The 20,562-nt window shown below is 40.5% G+C and overlaps 1 protein-coding gene across 2 annotated transcripts in view; it reads left to right on the top strand.

The window, feature by feature from the left end:
- The window catches only part of iars1 (isoleucyl-tRNA synthetase 1), a 147,805-nt gene that overhangs the window by 114,133 nt on the left and 13,110 nt on the right, over positions 1 to 20,562 (top strand). For both annotated transcript variants that reach the window (XM_022682414.2, XM_022682413.2), the window contains exons 26-31: positions 5,404 to 5,578; positions 11,417 to 11,529; positions 11,812 to 11,907; positions 15,032 to 15,208; positions 17,048 to 17,168; positions 17,624 to 17,749. In XM_022682414.2, coding sequence (XP_022538135.2) covers positions 5,404 to 5,578; positions 11,417 to 11,529; positions 11,812 to 11,907; positions 15,032 to 15,208; positions 17,048 to 17,168; positions 17,624 to 17,749 — 808 coding nt within the window. The remainder of the gene's footprint in view (positions 1 to 5,403; positions 5,579 to 11,416; positions 11,530 to 11,811; positions 11,908 to 15,031; positions 15,209 to 17,047; positions 17,169 to 17,623; positions 17,750 to 20,562) is intronic.

Here is a 20,562-nt window from a genome sequence, read left to right on the forward strand (position 1 = left end):
CGGTTCAACTTACATTAATGAAAAAGTTTGATATAAAATCTAATAAACTTGATTGATTATTAAGTCCAGATGCAGTGCAGGTTTCTATCGCTTTGTGTTTTTTTTTGTTTTTTTTTTTAGTTCACAACAGGAGATGCTAGGCTAATGTTGCTAACAAACACAAGGCATTAATCCAGCTCCATATCTTCATTAGATCATTACACAGACGATTACAGGTGCTGGTCAACGAATTAGAATAATTTGAAATAGTGCAATCATGAAATTCTTTGAATGCATTTTTTGTGCAGAAAGCAAATCAGGTGTTCACCGCACCTGTCCTACTCGTTAGACTAATCACAGAACTCGTTACCTGGAAAAAATTTTGCTCAGCTGAGCTTTCCAAAAGGCCCATTTAGGCCATTTAACTGTGACACTGTTGTTTTATTGAATTAGAATAATGGAGAAACCGTTTCATTGAATTAGAATAAATGCTCGAATTTTTGTTTTCTGTGAAGAGTGTTCACTGTGCAGTATAAAGTCAGGGTTGAGTAGAATTTCTAAGTTGTAAAATCAATCATGGGTAAGCAGCGCGACCTCTCAACCGGAATAGTGGCTCAAATTCAAGCCCTTCGCCAACAAGGCTTGACCCAAACTAAAATTGCTGAGCAGCTCGGCATCAGCCAGTCTTCCGTCTGCAAAGCTCTCAAGAAAAACTGCAGCAAGCGCACCAACTGTTCCGGCGTCCGGAAAACTTCTGCTCGCGACAACAAGCAGCTGAGAAAGATCGCAGTCAGCAACCGGTTCAAGTCCACTTCCGAGCTCACCGACTTGTGGAACAAGCAGACCGGCGCTGACGTCTCCAGATCAACCACTTACCGTCGTCTGCGCAAACTCGGCTTCAAATCTCGCGTTCCAGCAGTAAAACCGATGCTGAACAAGAAACAAATGGAGAAACGGCTGAAGTGGGCCAAAGAACACGGCGAGTGGACTGCTGAAGACTGGCAGAAAGTGGTCTTCAGTGACGAATCACGCTTCTGCACCTCCTTCGGTGACCAAGGTCCTCGTGTCTGGCGTCGTGGTGGCGAAACCTACAACCACGAGTGCGTGAAAAGATCCGTCAAGTTTCCCCAGAGCGTTATGGTCTGGGGATGCATGTCCGCTCGAGGTGTAGGGAAACTCTGCTTCCTCAAGAAGACTGTCAATGCTGCCGTATATCAAGATGTTCTGGAAACGTTCCTGATTCCGACTGTTGAGGAACAGTTCGGCGAAGAAGACTTCATATTTCAACAGGATCTTGCACCGGCTCATGCGGCAAAGTCGACCAAAGATTGGTTCACTAAAAAACAGCTTGAAGTTTTGGCATGGCCGGCCAACTCGCCTGACCTCAATGTCATTGAAAACCTTTGGGCCATCGTCAAGTGGAAAATTCGCGACAGAAAGCCTACTACGCTGGACCAACTGAAGCAGATCATCGCCACTGCCTGGGAAGCTGTGAGTGCGGAAACTTGCGACAAGCTGGTCAAATCGATGCCGCGGAGACTTCAGGCAGTCATACAAGCCAAGGGGGCAGCCACAAAATACTGAGAAAGTGATGATTGTAATTATAATAAAAATTATTCTAATTCAATGAAACGGTTTCTCCATTATTCTAATTCAATAAAACAACAGTGTCACAGTTAAATGGCCTAAATGGGCCTTTTGGAAAGCTCAGCTGAGCAAATTTTTTTCCAGGTAAGGAGTTCTGTGATTAGTCTAACAAGTAGGACAGGTGCGGTGAACACCTGATTTGCTTTCTGCACAAAAAATGCATTCAAAGAATTTCATGATTGCACTATTTCAAATTATTCTAATTCGTTGACCAGCACCTGTATATGCTCAGTCAGTGCTGCTGGCGTAGCGTCTGTGTACTCTGTGGTTAACAGTAAGTAAATGGACGCTCTGAGGCATTTTGAGTTGTGCAGTAATGGCTGATGCTTCTGTCTGAAGTTTGGCAGTGTGCAGTAATGGGCGATGTTTCCCGTCAGGTCAGTATGGATCTGGGAATGGAGCCAGTAGTGCTGTAGAGATGCTGGATGTTATCAATGCCGGGAGCTTCTCAGCATCAGTATGGAGATGTGACCTTTTTTCAGAACCTCTCTCAGAGCTGCTGTCCAAGTGTGCTCTCAGTCTCAGAACAAACTCTCAGTCGAACAGTGTTCAGTAGCATCCGTAATTTCACACTCTCTTTCTGACTGCAGAGTAGCACACTGTTGATTAAGACCCAGGCCTGTCAAGGTCAATGATTTAAACTTCTTTCCTACACACCTTTTACACACCTGCACTGTTTAGTCTGGTTAAATCGGTTGGTGTGATGTTGTTTGGGGAAGTGTAAATACAGTAATCAAATCTGGAACAGTTAGTGGTTAAAACGTCATAGATGGATTGTGACCTGTGATTGGTGACGCTCAATCCCGTGATGCTCAATGTTCAGTTCTATAATGTCCAACCTGATAACATTCAATACTGTAACATTGAACCCCATCACAATTAACCACATAACATTTAACCTACTCATATTTGTCTGTCACGCTTAATCCTTTCACACTCAACCATATAACAGTTAACCTACTAATATTTAAGCCCGTCACACACAACCCTGTCAAGCTCAACCCTATAATGTTCATCCCTATAATGTTCAACTCTATAATGTTCAACCAGTTAACTTGCAATCCTGTAACATTTAACCCCTTCAAAATCAACCCCCTAACATTTAACCTACTCATATTCAAGTCCGTCATACACAACCCTGTCACGCTCAGCCCCATAACATTCAACCTACTCATATTCAACCCTGTCACGCTCAACCCTGTCACGCTCAGCCTCATAACATTCAACTTACTCATATTCAACCCTGTCACGCTCCACCCTGTCACGTTCAGCCCCGTAAAATTCAACCTACTCATATTCAACCCTGTCACGTTCAGCTCTATAAAATTCAGCCTACTCATATTCAACCCTGTCACGCTCAGCCCCATAACATTCAACCTACTCATATTCAACCCTGTCACGCTCAACCCTGTCATATTCAACTCCATAACATTCAACCCTGTCATACTCAACCCTGTCACCCTCAACCCCACAACATATGACTTACTCATATTCAACGCTGTCACACTCAGCACATTCAAACCAGTCATATACAGTACCAATCAAGTCATTAAAAGACATAAACATTAAAAGCTTATTTAATGTTTTAAATTTATATCAAAACAATAATGTGACGCATATTGAATTATGTAGTAAACAATTCACAGTCCCCATGATCTAAACCCAGCTAAAAAGCATGAAGGAAAAGCAGCAACTATTGTTCAGCACCTCCTGAAACTCCTTCAAGATGCTAAAAAAACTATTCCAGGTGACTCTACTTAATATAAGTAGATATAATATATCTACTTAAAATAAATTAAGAGTTTGTTTAACACTTTCTGTTTACAAAATAATTATGCATGTGTTTCTGTATAGCTTTAATATCTTCAATATTTAATATGTGATGTAAACAATCATAAAAAGAAAGAACACACATAAAATGAGAAGACATGTGTCTAAACTTTTGACTGGTACTGTATGACTCAACAACTATAAGCAGCCTCAAACTGAGCTGAAATATTCATATTTTCCCTGTGTCCCGTAAATACTGGCAGTATCAGATATGCTAAATATATTGTAACTTATACATATATATTGCCACATTTCTCAACGCCCATCTAATTTTCAGACTTCAGGCTGTGTGGCTGCTTCTTTGTGGGACCGTCATTTCCAGCGTTAATAGAATAATGTAATATCTGTGCTGTGTGAATGGAATCTGCTCCCAGACGATGAGAAATCGAGCTGACCTCTCAGAACATTGATCGTCCTGGATCTCCTGCTCTACTGTACTGCTCTGTTCTGAGCAGGTCGGCGGTGATGGATGCTGCTGATTGGAGGCAGATCTGGGTTAGCAGCCCTGTTTTCCCCACATCACCACCACCACCGCAGCCTGGCTAATGGAGCTGCCGATGGACGAGTTGTTTACATGTCTCCAGAAGACGGAAGAAGATAAAAGTGGTCTCCAGCAGCTCACGCAGAGCATCCGTCCCGAGATGGGCTTGTTAGTTACCATGTTTTATTCAAATGACTTTGACGACGCTACGCGTCTGCATGTCCTTCACTGCGGGGGGATACAGTTCCCGTCCAAAGTTTTGGATTTTTAGAATCAGCACAAACTAACTGAAGTAAGAAGTGCTGTTTACTAATCCTGCTGAATCTGATACATTTTAAGGGGATTGAATACATGTACTGTCACTGTAGAAGACAAAACATTATGACCACCGCTTATTATGCTATGGTAATGGATAAATTGGACAGAGTGAATAGCTATGGTCGAACGATTCTGTCATCAAGGTCAAGCCTTTTGGTTCTTTCCTGATAAGCAAGGGCTAAAACCTACCTATTGTTGTCAGTGGAGAGAAAGACTACAAACAAACAACAAACAAGTGTAGGGTAGTCGCTGAAGCACAAAGTCAGCAAGTGTTAATCATGTCTACTGGGGTTCCATGATGTGGAGAAAATGGTTAGAATTTGTCTATGGAACACCACCAGCGAAGTACGAAGAGAAGTAAGCGAGATAAGGTTTTGTTCCAACTGTCTGGGCAGCTCTGCTGTAACTCAGCCAACCCCGGGGTGGATTTTTGCTTTCTTGAACTGGACTATCCACTTCTGTGTGTAACTATAGGTTTACATAGGATCTCCGGTGGATTACATGTTTAACAGAGACTCTAAGACTAGTCCCACCCACTCCTCCACCGGACTAAAGCAGCATTCTACCGGATCACCAGAGCACTTTTTTTTTTCACAAAAAAAAAAAAAACTCCTCACATGGCATTCATTCATACTAGAAACCACAAATAGACATTTTAAAATGAATAAGTGAAACTCGATAAATTAAGATCCAAAATTTGTTAAAGTGTCTCAAAGGTTTTTAGGATATATTTAGTACAAGGGGAGTTTTTTGGCTGGTCTGCTCTCCAAATAAATGGTGGCACAATGTATTCTGCATTCATATTATAAAAAAATGACAGGGGCATTTGTTTTTGTTTTGTTTGAAACTCTAAAATGGGTAGCTGTCCATTTAGCTAATAGCACTTTAGCTGTGTAAAGTCCTCTGATATTGATAAGCTAACTTAATATTGATACACTGGCCATTTTCAGAGTACGGAATGTTGATTCATATCCTCACTCTGGTCCATCAGCCAGAGCGGTCTGCGTTTTTACTCTTAAGGCATTTTGTTGCTGTAGATGAGTGATGAGCGGGCACACTAAGATGTAGAGGCAGTTTACTGTAACACTATATTTACCCTGCGCACTCTCAGCTCCACCCCTAACCACTCCCTCACTCTTTCCATCCAGGAGTTGAACGTCCGCCAGCTCACGCTGTCCACCGACAAAGACAAGTATGGTATTCGGCTGAGGGCGGAGCCTGACCACATGGTGCTGGGCAAGAGGCTGAAGGGGGCATTCAAGTCAGTCACCGCGTCCATCAAGGAGCTGAAGAGCGAGCAGCTGGAGGTCTTCCAGAAGACTGGTGCGTAGTGTATCGAGCTCAGGTCTCACCTATGTGAGCTGGAGGTTGTGGGAACAGTGGGAGGGGTGGAGAAGAGATCCTTTACTTTACCCTCTGTCTATAATTCATGATCTGCAGACTCATCACTCCCAACACTCACAGAGTTTAAGAGAGTAATAGCAGCATATGCCCTATACCACTCCGTGAGAGAGAAAGGTGGATGGATATGGCTCACCTGCTAATTAATAATTCATCTATGAGTGTTACTTTCTCTACATTTATCAGTGTTTCTGCTACATGAATTTTGTATAGGTTGGCCGCTGCTTAAGGATGTTATGAAACATCTTGAAATCACATCATGAAATAACAAAACTCTGCAGGCAAAGGGCTTTTAATTTGAAATGAGGAATGCTGGGGGAAGTCTGAAAGAAGTGAGAACTGAGAGAAAGGCACTGTAAAGGGCACTGCATACATTCCTCAATGCTCAACAAAGGCTTCTGACAGTACTACATTAAATTAAAACCATATAGAGATGAAGAAAGCCACAGTAGATTGTTTGGCTGAGTAAAAGTTACATAGAGAAAGGAAGACATTTTTTTGGTAAACAAACTTATGCTAAGGCTAAGTTACTTCAACTATCCTAGTCCTGTACAGCTCATATTGTTTAGCAAAGAGCAAAAACAAATGCAGAGGCAGAATCAAGTAGAATCTTAATTTCAATGGGAGGGTGAGACAACAAAGAATCAGAGACAGAACCAATTAGAATCTTTATTTTGCGGGAGGGATGCGACAACAGAGAGAATCAAAGACCGAACCAATCAGAATCTTCATTCTCTGAAGGATTCTAAAGTAGAACCAATTAGAATTTTCATTCAGGGGATAGGCAGGACAAAAGAGAGCCAAACCCAAACTTTTACATTACATTACATTACATTACATTACATTTGGCAGACGCTTTTGTCCAAAGCGACTTACAATAGTCAAGTACAATGTAAAATAAGTTTAAAGGTAAAACATCTTTGGATAGGGATAAAAGGAGGTCAAAGGGGAATAATAGGATAGAGGAGTGAAGGAGGGGAAGAAGGAAATGAGGTTAGAAGTAGTTAGTGTGTTAGAGGTGTTAAGAGAGTAAGTGCTCTTTGAAGAGCTCTGTCTTCAGGAGTTTCTTAAAGATAGCGAGAGATTCTCCTGATCTGGTAGTGGAAGGTAGTTTGTTCCACCATTGGGGAACTCTGTATGAGAACAGTCTGGATTGCTTTGTGTGAGTGTTTGGTAAAGCGAGGCGACGTTCATTGGAGGTGCGCAGCGGCCGGGAGGTAGCGTAAGCCTTCAGGAGCGAGTGCAGGTAGGAAGGAGCCTGTTCTGTAATCACCTTGTAGGCGATTGTAAGAGATTTGAATTTGATTTGAGCATCAACTGGTAGCCAATGGAGCTCAATGAGCAGCGGGGTGACGTGCCCGTTTTGGCTGGTTGAAGACCAGACGTGCTGCTGCGTTCTGGATCATCTGGAGTGGTTTTACTACACAGGCCGGGAGGCCAGTTAGCAGGGCATTGCAGTAGTCGAGGCGTGAGATGACGACCGCTTGCACCAGGAGTTGGGTGGCCTGTTGCGTCAAGAACGGTCTAATTATTCGGATGTTATAGAGCGCAAAGCGGCAGGACCGAGCAACTGAGGCCACATGGTGCGTGAAGGAGAGTTGGTCATCAACCAGAACACCCAGGTTCCTTTGTCGGTGAGAGAGAGAGAGAGTCGATACTTATAGATTAGTTGTGTTGAAAAGATGGTTTTGCTGGTATAACCAGAAGTTCAGTCTTTGAGAGATTTAATTGAAGGTGATGCTCCTTCATCCATGAGGATATGTCACAGAGACACTGCGATATCCGTGCAGAGATTGAGTGATCTTCAGGTGAGAACGACAGGTATAGCTGGGTGTCATCAGCAAAGCAATGGTAGGAAAATCTGTGTGAGCGAACAACCTGACCAAGAGAGGTGGTGTATATGCAGAAGAGAAGGGGTCCCAGTACCGAACCTTGGGGAACCCCAGTGGATAAGGAGCGGGCTGAGGACAGCTGTCCTAGCCACGACACCTTGAACGAGCGCCCAGTGAGGTACGATCTGAACCATGACAGCACATTGTCTGCGATCCCCATGTTTGAGAGTATAGTTAGCAGGAAGTCATGGTTGACTGTGTCAAATGCGGCCGAGAGGTCCAGCAGAATGAGCACTGAGGACTGACCTGCAGCTCTGGCAGTTTTCAACGCTTCAGTCACAGACAACAGAGCCGTCTCGGTAGAGTGTCCTTTTTTGAACCCTGATTGGTTCTGGTCCAGAAGGTCATTCTGGGAGAGGAAGCCAGAGACCTGATTTAGAACTGCTCTTTCTAGTGTTTTAGAGAGAAAGGGTAGCAGTGAGACCGGTCTGTAGTTGTCAACCTGGGCGGGGTTGAGAGAAGGCTTTTTGAGCAGTGGTGTCACATGTGCTTGTTTGAAAGCAGTCGGGAATACACCAGAAGTTAAAGAGGCATTGATCGTGTGAGTGATAGCCGGAATGATTGCAGGTGCGATAGTTTGCAGTAGGTTTGAAGGAATTGGGTCAAGCGGACACGTAGTAGGACGGCTACGTGTTAGGAGAGCCAGTGTGTCGTTCTCAGTGAGAGGAGTGAACGAGGAGAAAGCACCGCCTTCGGTGGAGGGACACCGGGGAGTAGAGGATGTAGTAGGACTGCTACATTGTGCATCAGTAAACTGGTTGCTGATGGCCGCCACTTTGCCAGTAAAGAATGAGGCAAGTGTTTCAGCCGTAAGGCAGGTAGCCGGAGGAGGAGGCGGAGGGTTGAGTAGTGATTTAAATGTAGCAAATAGTTTCCGGGAGTCTGTGAGAGAGCAGAATTTATTGTGATAAAATTCAGCTTTAGCAGTAGTGAGGTTGGCTGAAAAAGAAGCCAGGAGCAGTTGGTAATTTTTTAGGTCTGCTTGTTTTTTGTTTTTTTGCCATTTTCTTTCGGCAGCTCGGAGTTTGGAGCGTAGTTCCCTGAGTGTGTCATTTTTAAGCCATGGCTGCGGTTTGTTTGAGCTAATGGCTCGAGATGTAAGAGGACAGAGGTTGTCCAAACAGGAGCTTAGTGTGGAGCAGAGAGTGTCAGTGGCATCATTTACATTGAGTGATGAAAATGAGCCTGGTGGAGGCATATTGTCAGTCACCAGCGAGGAGTACTGGTCTGCTGAGAGATCTCGAAGATTTCGGCGGAACGAGACCAAACTTGGGCAAAACCAGTCAAAATATTTATTTAGCAGGAAGAGTGGGACAACATAGACTCAGACTCAGAGGCAGAACCATTCAGAATCTTTATTTTGGAAGGATTGATGGGACGATTGAGGCGTAACCAATCAGAATCTTCAGTTTAGGTTAGGGGTGGGATGACAGGGCCAGACTAGGGGTGGGCAATATGGGCCTAAAATAATATCACGATATTTCATGGTATTTGCACAATAACGATACTCATGGCGATATGACAAAACTCTAAATTAGAAAAATTATTTCAAGAATGCACAAAAATTACACTACTCCAATTAGATTTTATTATAGCATACGATATGATATGCAAACTGAGATTTTTCTTTTTTTTTTCTTTTTTTTTATCAGATTTGTAACAGAAGTCAATGATGCAGAATGTCATGATTCTAATAATGCACTCCAGATATCTCCATATATCCAGGACTAAAGTAAAATGAATAATACTAGACAGATATAATCTGTCTCTAGTAAATACAGAATTGGAAATGAGAACAGTGTGAATTTTTCTTTTGCTAAAAATAGCAGAAAAGTAGTACCCTTGCCTGATGTGATAATTAGGGGTGGGTGATATAACACAATATTTTAGAGTATAATATCGTTCACTGTATTCAAAAATGTTGGTGATATTATTGCACTCGATACGATATGGCACAGCCAATCATAATCTTCATTTTCCGGGAGGGGTGGGTCAAAAAAGAGCCAAACCCAAACTCAGGGGCAGAACCAATCTTCTACTCTTTGAACACTGAATAGGTTTGTTTAATATTTTTTCCTGATTTTACTTTTTATTTAAAGGTGTGGAGGTCCACATGAAGCACATGTTCTGATATACAGCAGCAACAGTAATAATACTGTAGATTCTAATACTGTAGAATCAGTCAGCTGAGGTAACAGAAACAGTAGCAATAGCAAGGCCTTTTGTACTCTGATGCCCAAACAGGAAGTGCCATTTTGTGTACTGAATTGGATGGCTATAGTGCTCCATGTCTGCAGTGGGCGGAGACTGTTAATAGGCGGAGTGTTACCTGCCTCTGCACTCGGGAGGGAAGGAGAAGTGTGAAAATCTCAGATTAGCGTGAGGATCTGATAGACACGCTTTGATGCTCCAGCTTTAGGAAGTATTTTTACGGCTGTAATGTAGAACATCGTTTGGGTAATCAGCTGGAACGCTGGATACGGTGGAGGAACGCGACCTGATTGGGTCAGGCCTGGATGAAAGCGCTGTTTTGGGAAACGGAGGCAGAGTTAGATGAGTAAAGTAAAGTTCTGCGTCGCTTCAAGCATGATGTACTGAACTGAGTGAACCGAAGTTACAACAAAGACTTTTTTTATTTCCTGATGAATTGAAGTGGAACAAATTTGAATTTTTTTTTTATTATTACATTTCACTTACTTTTGCATGTAGTTTTATATCAGTTACCTGTCTGAAGTTTGGCTATAGAAATGTAATGACTGCTATGTGCTTTTTTTTTTCATGCACTATTCATTGTCATTCAACGTAGGTTATGTTTTATTCTTTCTGGAAATATATGTTGATATATGTATGCGAGTCCTTAACCCCTTGAAAACTAAATTCATTATTAACTTATCAATCCTAATGCTCGTCCCACAGGGTTCAATTTTTGGGCCTATGAAACTTATGTTAAATATAACACTAATACAGATTAAAAAAAAAAAAACAGAATATGTGCTTATATACAGTGTCAAAAGGGTTAAAAGATGAAGCCTGTTCACACTGTAGATTTACGAGTGCCATACCGTATTTTTCACACTATAAGGCAGACTGGATTATAAAGCACAATATCAATGATCCTCTATTTTCTGATCTTTTTTCATACATAAGGCGCATCGAATTATAAAGCGCATTTTAAGAGACACTGTAAGAAACTCCTAAATCAGCCGGTCTTGCCTCTGGGTGGTGGTATCGCGGTAGCTAACTAAGTTAAGTGAAGCTAAGCTAAGTTAACAAAACTGTAATAAAAAACTTCCTTTTAAAATTAAATGAGATGTTAATCAAAACAGATTTCTCTCCTGAAAACTGTTTATTTGGGTGAGTAAAGCTCTTCCGTTTATTTACAGTAAGCTTAGATTTCCAAATTTCCCTAGCAATAAGGCTGGAGCATTAGCATTTGCCTGTATAACGCTGTACTTCAGCGGAGTGGCTTTACTGCTCCTTACAACCTGACTGGTTAAATTCATACATAAGACGCACTGGATTATAAGGCACACTGACGATTTTTGAGAAATTTTAAGGATTTTAAGTGCATCTTATAGTACGAAAAGTACGATATATCCAGGCGTATTTTACCACATTAAAAATCAGCTGTTTTAAGCACTTTGCTCTATCGGAGTGCCCTCTGGGGGCCTCTAGGTGGCATTAATACAGTGGCTGTTCTATAGTCTTGTCTGGACCGAGTTTATGGATGTTTCCATAATAACTGTAGGTGCTGTTGTCCAGGGCAGTTATATCAGGGCAGAAAGTACAGATGGTAAAATGGTATAAATATCATTAGAGCATGATAACTGTCACATCATATAGTGACCCATGTGTTGCTGTTTTACAGGCACTATTGTAGTGGACGGCCACGAGCTGCATGAGGAGGACCTGCGTTTGATGTACACCTTCGACCAGACGTCTGGCTCTGCTGCACAATATGAAGCTCATTCAGATGCCCAGGTAATGAGACTGGATATTTGTATTTGCTCATTATTAGCTTGAAGAGTTTATTTACATTATTTTCATGCCATACATATGAAAGCCGGACAGGATTAATCATGCAATAATACATGAATTTAAAATTTTAAATGTACACCACAGATATTAAAATGTCAATATTCAATTCTGTGATATTTTAAAAGATTTGGTGTTGAAATGTTTTTTTTTTATCTTACTTTAAAAATGGATTACATTAATTCACTGATTTAAGTATACATATAATAATATTGGCTGATTCTCCAGGTCCTAGTACTGTTGGACTTTACTCCTGACCAGTCCCTGGTGGATGAAGGCGTAGCGCGTGAAGTGATCAACCGCGTCCAAAAACTGCGTAAGAAGGTGAGAAGCTTTACTATGCTGTTGATTCATTAATCAAGCTATCAACACATCCTGATTTTGTTGGAGTAACTGTCTCTACTGGATGATCACTGCCTCACTTCATCCCCATCATTCCAGAGAACAACTCAACACTGGGTTTTGGCTTTATACCCCTCTAGCCCACACCTGGCAGAGTCCTATATTTTTCCACCTCTTGTGTTTTTGTTAGAGGCAGAGCGATCAGTGTTTTTGAGGATGATTACCAATCGCCTTTCTGAAAAGAGCTGCTTATCCAGCATTAAAAACTCTTAAATATGCTGAATGTGATTCCACTCTGGAGAGGGGTATCCGGTTAGTGATGTAGTAAAGTCTTTATGCTATTTCTTTAATGAGATACTTGAGTCTAACACATTCTACAATGTGTCCTTCAATGAGTTTGAGTTAAAAAAAAGGCCAGACTGATGAGAGTCTGCGGTCACTGGTTTTGGCTGAAAACTGACCATTTGATTTTACTATCGCTTGTATTTGGACATAAATTGTAGCTGATTGACCACATTTGCAGTGTCCACCAACCTCCTCCTTTATCGTCTTCTGCTTTATTTAAAAGTCTCCAGATTAATTACTGTCATTCAGTCCTGCTCGCCGTATGAAATTTGCAGTTTTCTCTGGAGGAAATTTGCCCAAGGTCAGCTGAGTGTTAGCAGGCTGGCGCAGAGTCTGCTGCTGCAGCTTCTCCTCCCGCTGCCCGGCTCTCATCTCCAGTCTGCTGGCATCCCTCCGCAGGGTCCGCCCAGTGTTTGTTTGCCTTTTTTCTGCTCTCCTGGGGTCCGGCTCATTTGCTTTTCCCAGGCTCTGAGCGCCGCTGCTGCCTCTGCCTCGAAAAAGAGAGGGGAAAAAAAATATCTTTCCACTCCAGAATTACAAGAGCGTGGAGCAGAGCGAGCTGTACCATCATAAAAGCGTGGACTTAATAAGCTTAATTACCCCCGAGTCCACTCGGGCCGGGCCGGCCTGTTTGAAGTGTTGTGGAAATCGGGAAAGTAAGACGGATTTCCTTCTGTGTGCTATTTTTTACTCTCTTTTTTTCTTCTTTTTTCTTCTTTTAATAAACAAGCATTTTTTCCATTCCGGGCCTCTGTGGCGGCCTGATGTAGCGGGGGGTAAATATATATATATATATATATATATATATATATATATATATATATATATATATATATATATATATATATATATATATATGTATACCTAACGTATATATGTGTGTATTGTGTGTGTGTGAGTTTGTGTGTGTACGTACATACATACTAAAGGGAAGGGCACTGGCACCCTGCCAAGCCTGAATTCCTCTCTTATTGAAACTCTGAAGAACGGGAGGAATTTTCCATGGGAGGGAATTAGGCCCCCTTCTTTTTTTTCAGCGTTTCCTTAGATGAGAGGTGCCAGCCAGAAGGGGGTTGATTGCTCAGTAAAAGAAAAAGAAGTTTAAGAAAAAAAGAAAGGCATGTTTACAGTATTGTGGCCAACTGCAGCATTTAAAGACACTGCATAGAGGTTTTGGGCAATTTTCACAATGAATACATAAATAACTGTAGCGTGATATTATGGCCACCTTCTTATTTTCACATCCATTATCCGTTTTTCTATTTTTTACCTCCAGTGATCATATAGGAAACTTTATAGTTCTATAGATTGTAGTGTAGGGCTGCAACTTATGACTATTTTAGTAGTCGACTAATCTTCAGATTATTTGTCGATTATTCAGTTATATTTTGTCATGCCCTCCATTTGTACTTCCTACTGGTAAGGACAGCTAAACAATTAGGCCCCAAGACCAATTTTCAGTACATTTTGATAGTTTGACGTACCAATATTAAACTAAAAATAAAAAATATATATTATAGGTAAGAATCAAACCGGCTGATGTTATGTTCAGGAGATTCTAGGATACTTGTATATATTTCTTACTTGTACTTTTCTTCCTCAAATAGATACCTCCCTACAATTATTGTTTGTCTAAGAAAGTTATTTTTATTCAAATATGTATTTACTATAAAATATAAATTAATTTTAATGGATTTGACAGAGTACATTATCTCCCCAATCTCACTAACAGCTACAAGTTTATCTAATGTTATTAATGTTTATGAAGGAGTGAAGCCTGTTCAAACTCTCCTCAGCAGCTCTCTGCAGTAATTTAATCTATCACAGGTAATATAGAAATCCGTGTTTAAAATCTAAAGAACTAGAAAAGGCAGATTGTAGAGTATTGTGTGCGGTTAAATGTGTTTGTTACATTGTATGCACATCTCTACTTCTCTCTTTTCCACTCTCTTAAACCACTAGCAATTGTTTTATGCTTGATATAAAGAAAATGGCCATAGAACATTTGAACCTACACATTGAACTATGGTAATATAGTGACTATCTTAATTTTTAACAAGGAAAATGCTTAAAATTGTGAGTTTATTTGGTCTCCTGGGAAGCTATATTGTCAATGATTTATCATAGCCCTTTGTTTTGAATGTTCCTCTGAAAATCTAGGGCTAAGTGGTAGGGCAAAGGGGTGAAATGGGATTGGGCCTAACACACCACCACCATACCGCCGTGTCACTGCAGTGCTGAGAACAATGACCCACCACCCAAATAATAATAATAGCTGTTCTATGATGGTCTTGAGAATAGAAGAACAGACTGAAAGGAGGATAATAAAGTAATATAAAAGTATGCAGAGAAACCGATACAATACTAACGTCATTAATTATAAAACTACAAAGTGTCTTATATGATCATTGAGGCGGGAAAAAAGCATGAGTGTAGAAACAAGGAGGTGGTCATGATGTTATGATTAATCAGTGTATAAAACCTTTTTTTCAATTGAAAGATCAAGCAATTCTCAGTCCTAACTGCCCAAACTACTAAACTACACACTCATATTTAGGGGTCATCGCTGAGAATAAGCATTTAATAGGCATTTTCAAAATTAGCAGCATGCCAGCTTTGATGTTGAGAGGTTTATATATGTATTTTCTCTCTCTTTTTGAAACACATAAACAACACTCTAAATATTCCTGCCTTGAAGATGCTGCATTTAAGTGCATAAATCTGCATAAATCAGCGCTTCTTCCTTCTTGTCTGTTCTCAGGGTCACCTGGTTCCGTCTGATGAGATCACGGTGTACTACAGCTCAGAACCTGCAGGAGATTATCTAGATAAAGTGATCCAGGCTCACACAGACTTCGTCCTGGCCACCACTAAAGCCCCTCTCCGGCCGTACCCCGTACCCAAGAATGCCAGCGTGATCGTCCAGGAGAGAACTCAGGTGCAGAGCTCTGGAACTGATTTGAGGGATATGGGGATGTTATATAACATAATGAAATTCTAATGAAAAGTTTGCTTTTGCCTGGCGGGATTCTTGGACAAACATTGTAGTAATGAGTAATGAGGAGTCAACAGCCACAGTAATATGGGAATATTATATTATAATAAGATTACATGAAGACTGCCGGCGGTATATCGGTTCATCCAGAGGGGGAAATTTAAACTCTTAAACTTGTAAATTTTTTACATACCACCCTACCGCTAGAGGCGCTGTAGATCGCTGTGTAGAACAGCACTGCCAAAGAAGCAGATACAGCTCACTAACTAATGTGAGACAGTTAGCATAACAAGCTAGCACACTGCAGTGACTGTAGCTTAGCTCTTTGGAGTCAAACACTCTGTCCTGTCTGGAGAGAAATAAGAACAGCACTTTATCTGAGGAGCTCCTGCTGCTGTTCTTTGAAATATGAAAGTTGTTATCCAAGTAAAATAGAAAAACAACAGCAAACAGCTATTATTCACTCAGAAACAGACGAATGGAATTACACAATCGATCCACAGCTGGGAAAAAAGTTTCTCACCCGCCAGACGATCCCAGAAATGGTCCTGAGTACAGAATCATTTATTCAGCATAAGTGATAAAACTCCCTAAAACTCTGGATAAAAAGGTCCAAAAAAAAACTTCAAGAGCAGTAACTATATACCTGTTAAATATATTAACACTGTAGCTTGAAGGATAATTTTAATGCACATTGAACTAAATTTATTTGTTTACTAGAGAAAGAAGGGAATTGCAATAGAGCTTTTGAGAAAGACCTCTTTTAAATGTTTAAACACTGAGTATTTTAGGTCCGTTTATAGTGTTTATGGAACTATTTAAAATATTAAGTTTAGTAAAAAAAAGCCATGTTAAAGTTGTTAGCATATCTCTTTTTAAGATCTATTGGTTACATCCTTCAGCTGTTTTTTTTTTGTTAATGCAGTCTGATTCTTTCATATATTGTGTAATTTGGTGGGACTTTTTATTCAACATGAAAATCTTGGGCAAACATTTTAAATTTTAAGGAGATTAATCAAGCGACACATTATAGGTATATTATATAATATAACAATATCATAGGGTATACATTCACTTATTTGGACAAAATAAAATTGTGAGGATAATTACTGTAATGATGAGTCCATAGACACAATACCAGAATACTATATAAGCCCTCCTCATTCAATATTTGTCTTTATTTCTTTTGATATTATTTTTTGTATATGTAGATTAATAGTAAACACATGAAAACACACATAGAATTATGTAGTAAACAATAAAAGAAAAGTGTTTGTCCTCCACATTAATCCCCGGATCTACACCTGATTAACTGAGATGGTGGTTTGAGGTAATTTGGGATGAGCTGGAGCTTCACAGCATGAAGGAAAAGCAGTAACTCTTGTTCAGAACCTCCAAAAACTCTTTTAAGACTCTGAGAAAACTATTCCAGGTGACTCTCCCTCATGAAGACACTGAGATTAAAATACCAAGAGTGTGCAGATCTGTCCTCAAAGAAAATTGTGTTACTTAGAAGAATCTAAAGTATAAAACGTTTTCTGGTCTTTTTAACTCTTTTTTATTGACCAAAATCATTCAACGTGTTCCTGCATAGGTTTAATGTGTTTCAATATTAAATTTACAATGTAAAAAAATCATAAAAAGAAAGAAAACCCATTGATTGAGGAGGTTTGTCCAAACTTTTGACTGGTACTGTATTTTATATAACGCTTTTACTTTGAAGTGAAAACACATTTAACACTTTTAACTGATCGTTTATTTATCCGTTTTTATTGGCTGAAGCTGAGGGGTTCTGATCTGGATTTGACCATCGTTAAGGGAGCAGCGGTCTCCAGAGCGCCTCTCACTGGCCCTGCCTGCGCTCACGTCAACCTTAAAATCAACCTCAACAACAAGCAGCAAGGTGGGTAAAAGCATGCTTAATGTGTAACAAGTGCTTAGGCTTTTCGTAAGTGTATTAGCATAAAATAAAAAAGCTAAGCTCTCTACAAATTAGTTGTATTTATAAAAATGTTGACCAGCAGGTCCAGCAGGCTAAGCGCTGCCACTATGATCAGGAGATTGCCTGTTCGAATCCTGTTCGTGTAGCTTGCTATCAGCTACCGGAGCCCTGAAAGGGCACAGTAGACTTTGCTCTCTCTGGGTGGGTAGATGGTGCTCTCTCTCCACATCACTAGTGATAGGGGGAGTCCAAATGAGTGGGATGTGTAATTGTCTGCTTAAATTGAGAATAAAATGGGAAAAAAATAGGAATAAAAGTATAAAAAAAGCTATAAAATCCACCCAAAAGTAAATAGCATAATCCTCCCTGTCTGATGTCCACTGTAATATTTGAACTTGATCTTCTGTGTGTTCCAGAGGGCATGGTTCTCCTGGAGAATCCTAAAGGAGATAATAAACTGGACGTGGAGAAGCTGAAACTGGTTTGCCGTAGTATTTTCAAGCTAAACAGCGCTCCCTTGAAGGTGTTCAATGGAACAGCAGGTAAGGCCTGGTTTCATAAGAAAATCAGCAGTATTTTTGTTTCCTTATTTCTTCTTTGGGGAAATCAGGTTAACAGTCCCCAGGTGATTGTAATCTTAATTCTCTCTCTCATGGTTAGAGAGAGAGAGAGTTGGCCATGCTGTTTCTCACTGGTTGGGTACAGTAGGTGGCGCTCTCTCCCCTCATCACTCCCACTGTGATGCTGGCCAGCACAGGTGTCTGATGGCTGATGGATTAGAGCTGGGGATCTGGTGCTTCCCTCTGTGCAAATTGTGATGCTGCATTGATTGGCTGCATTTGGAAAAGAGGCGGAGTCTGGTCCCCCAGTGTCAGGACCATTCTTCCCTCATTAGGTTTTGTCCCGCTGGTTGTTAAGCTTCTCACTTAGGAGCTAGAATGCTTTAAATTAAGTTCAGCACCAACCAGTGTTTACGATGTAATTAAGCAAATTAAGGAAATGTTTGTTTAAAAAAAATAATAATAAAGATCAATTAACCTTTATTTTACTCGGTCATACATTGAGGGTAACCCCTTCATTTTCAATGCAGCCGTGCCTTTACAATTTAAAGGGACTTTAAAATTTAAACACATTTTAAAGTATTTTTTTAGCTAAAAGTAAAATAAGGAACTTTATAAACAAAACAATAAAAATGTAATGACAAAAGCAATATAAGATTTAAATAAGGAGAAATAAAATCATTCAGAATAAAAGGATAAGTGGACAGGCTAAAATGTAAAGCAGTCAGATAAAGACACAAATTATTAAAATAATTTAAAAAAATAGAGCGCTAAAAAATTAAGTAGCTAAAATGAATGAGAAGCAATAAATTGTGTACATACAATCTGTAGGTCTTAAAGCAGGACAGGCTATATTAGAAGCTCAGATATTAGTGCACACTGCTTTTTATTAAAATATATTTTACTATATAAGGGCATTTTCACACCTGTAGTTGTTTTCTGGTCCGGATCAGTTGATGAGTTCTTTTACTTGGAGCGTTTCTCCCCCTGTTCGGTTAGGTTTCACACAGGCATAAACCTAAGCGCACCAAAATGCACACCAATAAACCACACAAGTGCGCACAAGGGTCCTCTGATTGGTCAGAGCTATCTGGTGTGTGAGCAAGAAAGTAAATATAGTGAGAAGTTTCTGTGTTCCAGTGTGTATATCCGTGCAGTGTGAAGCTGCTTTAACACACAACACTGAAAATTTGATGCTGCACTTTCAAAAACAGCGTTTTTATTAGGACATGCAGTGCAGGTCTATATGTAGCGGCTGTGAGCAGTGAACGCAGCACAGAATGCATGTGTAAACAGCATAAAACATTATTTATAGCTGTGGTAATTACTGTTATCAGCAATTTGCAGAAATAAAAGCAATAGTAAGTAAATTTATTAGCTGTGTTGGATCAAGACCGGTTCACGTTCTCACCATAAGTAAACCGCTCCAGAGTTCGTTTGGGATCGAACCAAGACCACCTCCACTAGCAGGTCTCAGTCCGATTGATTTGATCCGAACTTGAGTGCGATTACTGTTTTCACATCTGCTCAATCCAATCGCAGCAAGGATACAAACCAATCAGAGTCCGTTTCAACAGGACCAAATAGTGCTGTTGTGTAAAAAAAAAAAACGCCCTAAGTTGCACTGATTGCTGACACAGATGTGCAAATGCACACACACAGCTTGTTTAGTTCCTGTACAGAAGTATTTCCAAATAAATAAGACTCTCTGCAGCAGTGAATACAAGCTCAAAATCTTACATCAAATTCTTGCAATGCACACACCATTATGGGTGACATACAAAAGTTAAAAAGAGTTATTGGTGCACGTCTTGCTGACGCATCTGTGACCAAGACAGCAAGTCTTTGTGATGTATCAAGAGCCACGGTATCCAGGGTAACGTCAGCATACCACCAAGAAGGACCAACCACATCCAACAGGATTAACTGTGGACGCTGTAAGAGGAAGCTGTCTGAAAGGGATGTTCGGGTGCTAACCCGGATTGTATCCAAAAAAATAAAACCACGGCTGCTCAAATCACGGCAGAATTCAATGTGCACCTCAACTCTCCTCTTTCCATCAGAACTGTCCGTCAGGACAATAAATTATTGTGGTCTAAAACCAGGTGTTTCAGGTTCATTGTCCAACCCCTGTATTAGGTCATCGATATGATGAAATGCTGCACGGATGCGCACTAGTTGCTACTCTCCAGGATTCAGATGTGTGCAGTCAGTTGTGGAGCTCGTGTCAGGCCTGGTCCACATCGATCGATCGTTCTGCCGCTCGGACTCAGGCCGACCTCTCTACCAGAGAAGCTTCGTATTCTCTCTCCTTCAGAGCAGATCTCCCTCATTCTTCTCTGTCGTCTTCTTTCAGCCCTAATATCTGTTTTACTCTCCGGCTGCTGCTTCAGCCCGCAGTGGAGGACGGGTCGAGCCGGCCGGTGAGGTTCTGCACCAGTGATGTGAGGCCAGTGCCGGGTGTGGAGGAAGATAAGGGCATTCAGGATATCAGCACACATAGAAACGCCAATCTATCTCTGAATAGCAGCTTCTAAAAAAAGGATGTATCCTGCTTCAGTGAAGAATCAGAGCCACTAATATAGATCACACTTTATGTACAGAGTTTAAAATAGCTTACTTTTGTGTAGGATACTGTATTTTGTTTTTATAAGAAAAATGGTGCTCTTTTTGAGGATTCCATTATAACAGCCAATGATCACAAAATTCAATGTTCTATGTTGAATTTTTCATCAGATCATTTAACAAATGCTACTAAAAAGAAAGGTGATTTAGGTTTTACAATGTGTTTTGCT

The sequence above is a fragment of the Astyanax mexicanus genome, chromosome 24 (assembly GCF_023375975.1).
Source record: "Astyanax mexicanus isolate ESR-SI-001 chromosome 24, AstMex3_surface, whole genome shotgun sequence".
Lineage (NCBI taxonomy): Eukaryota > Metazoa > Chordata > Actinopteri > Characiformes > Acestrorhamphidae > Astyanax > Astyanax mexicanus.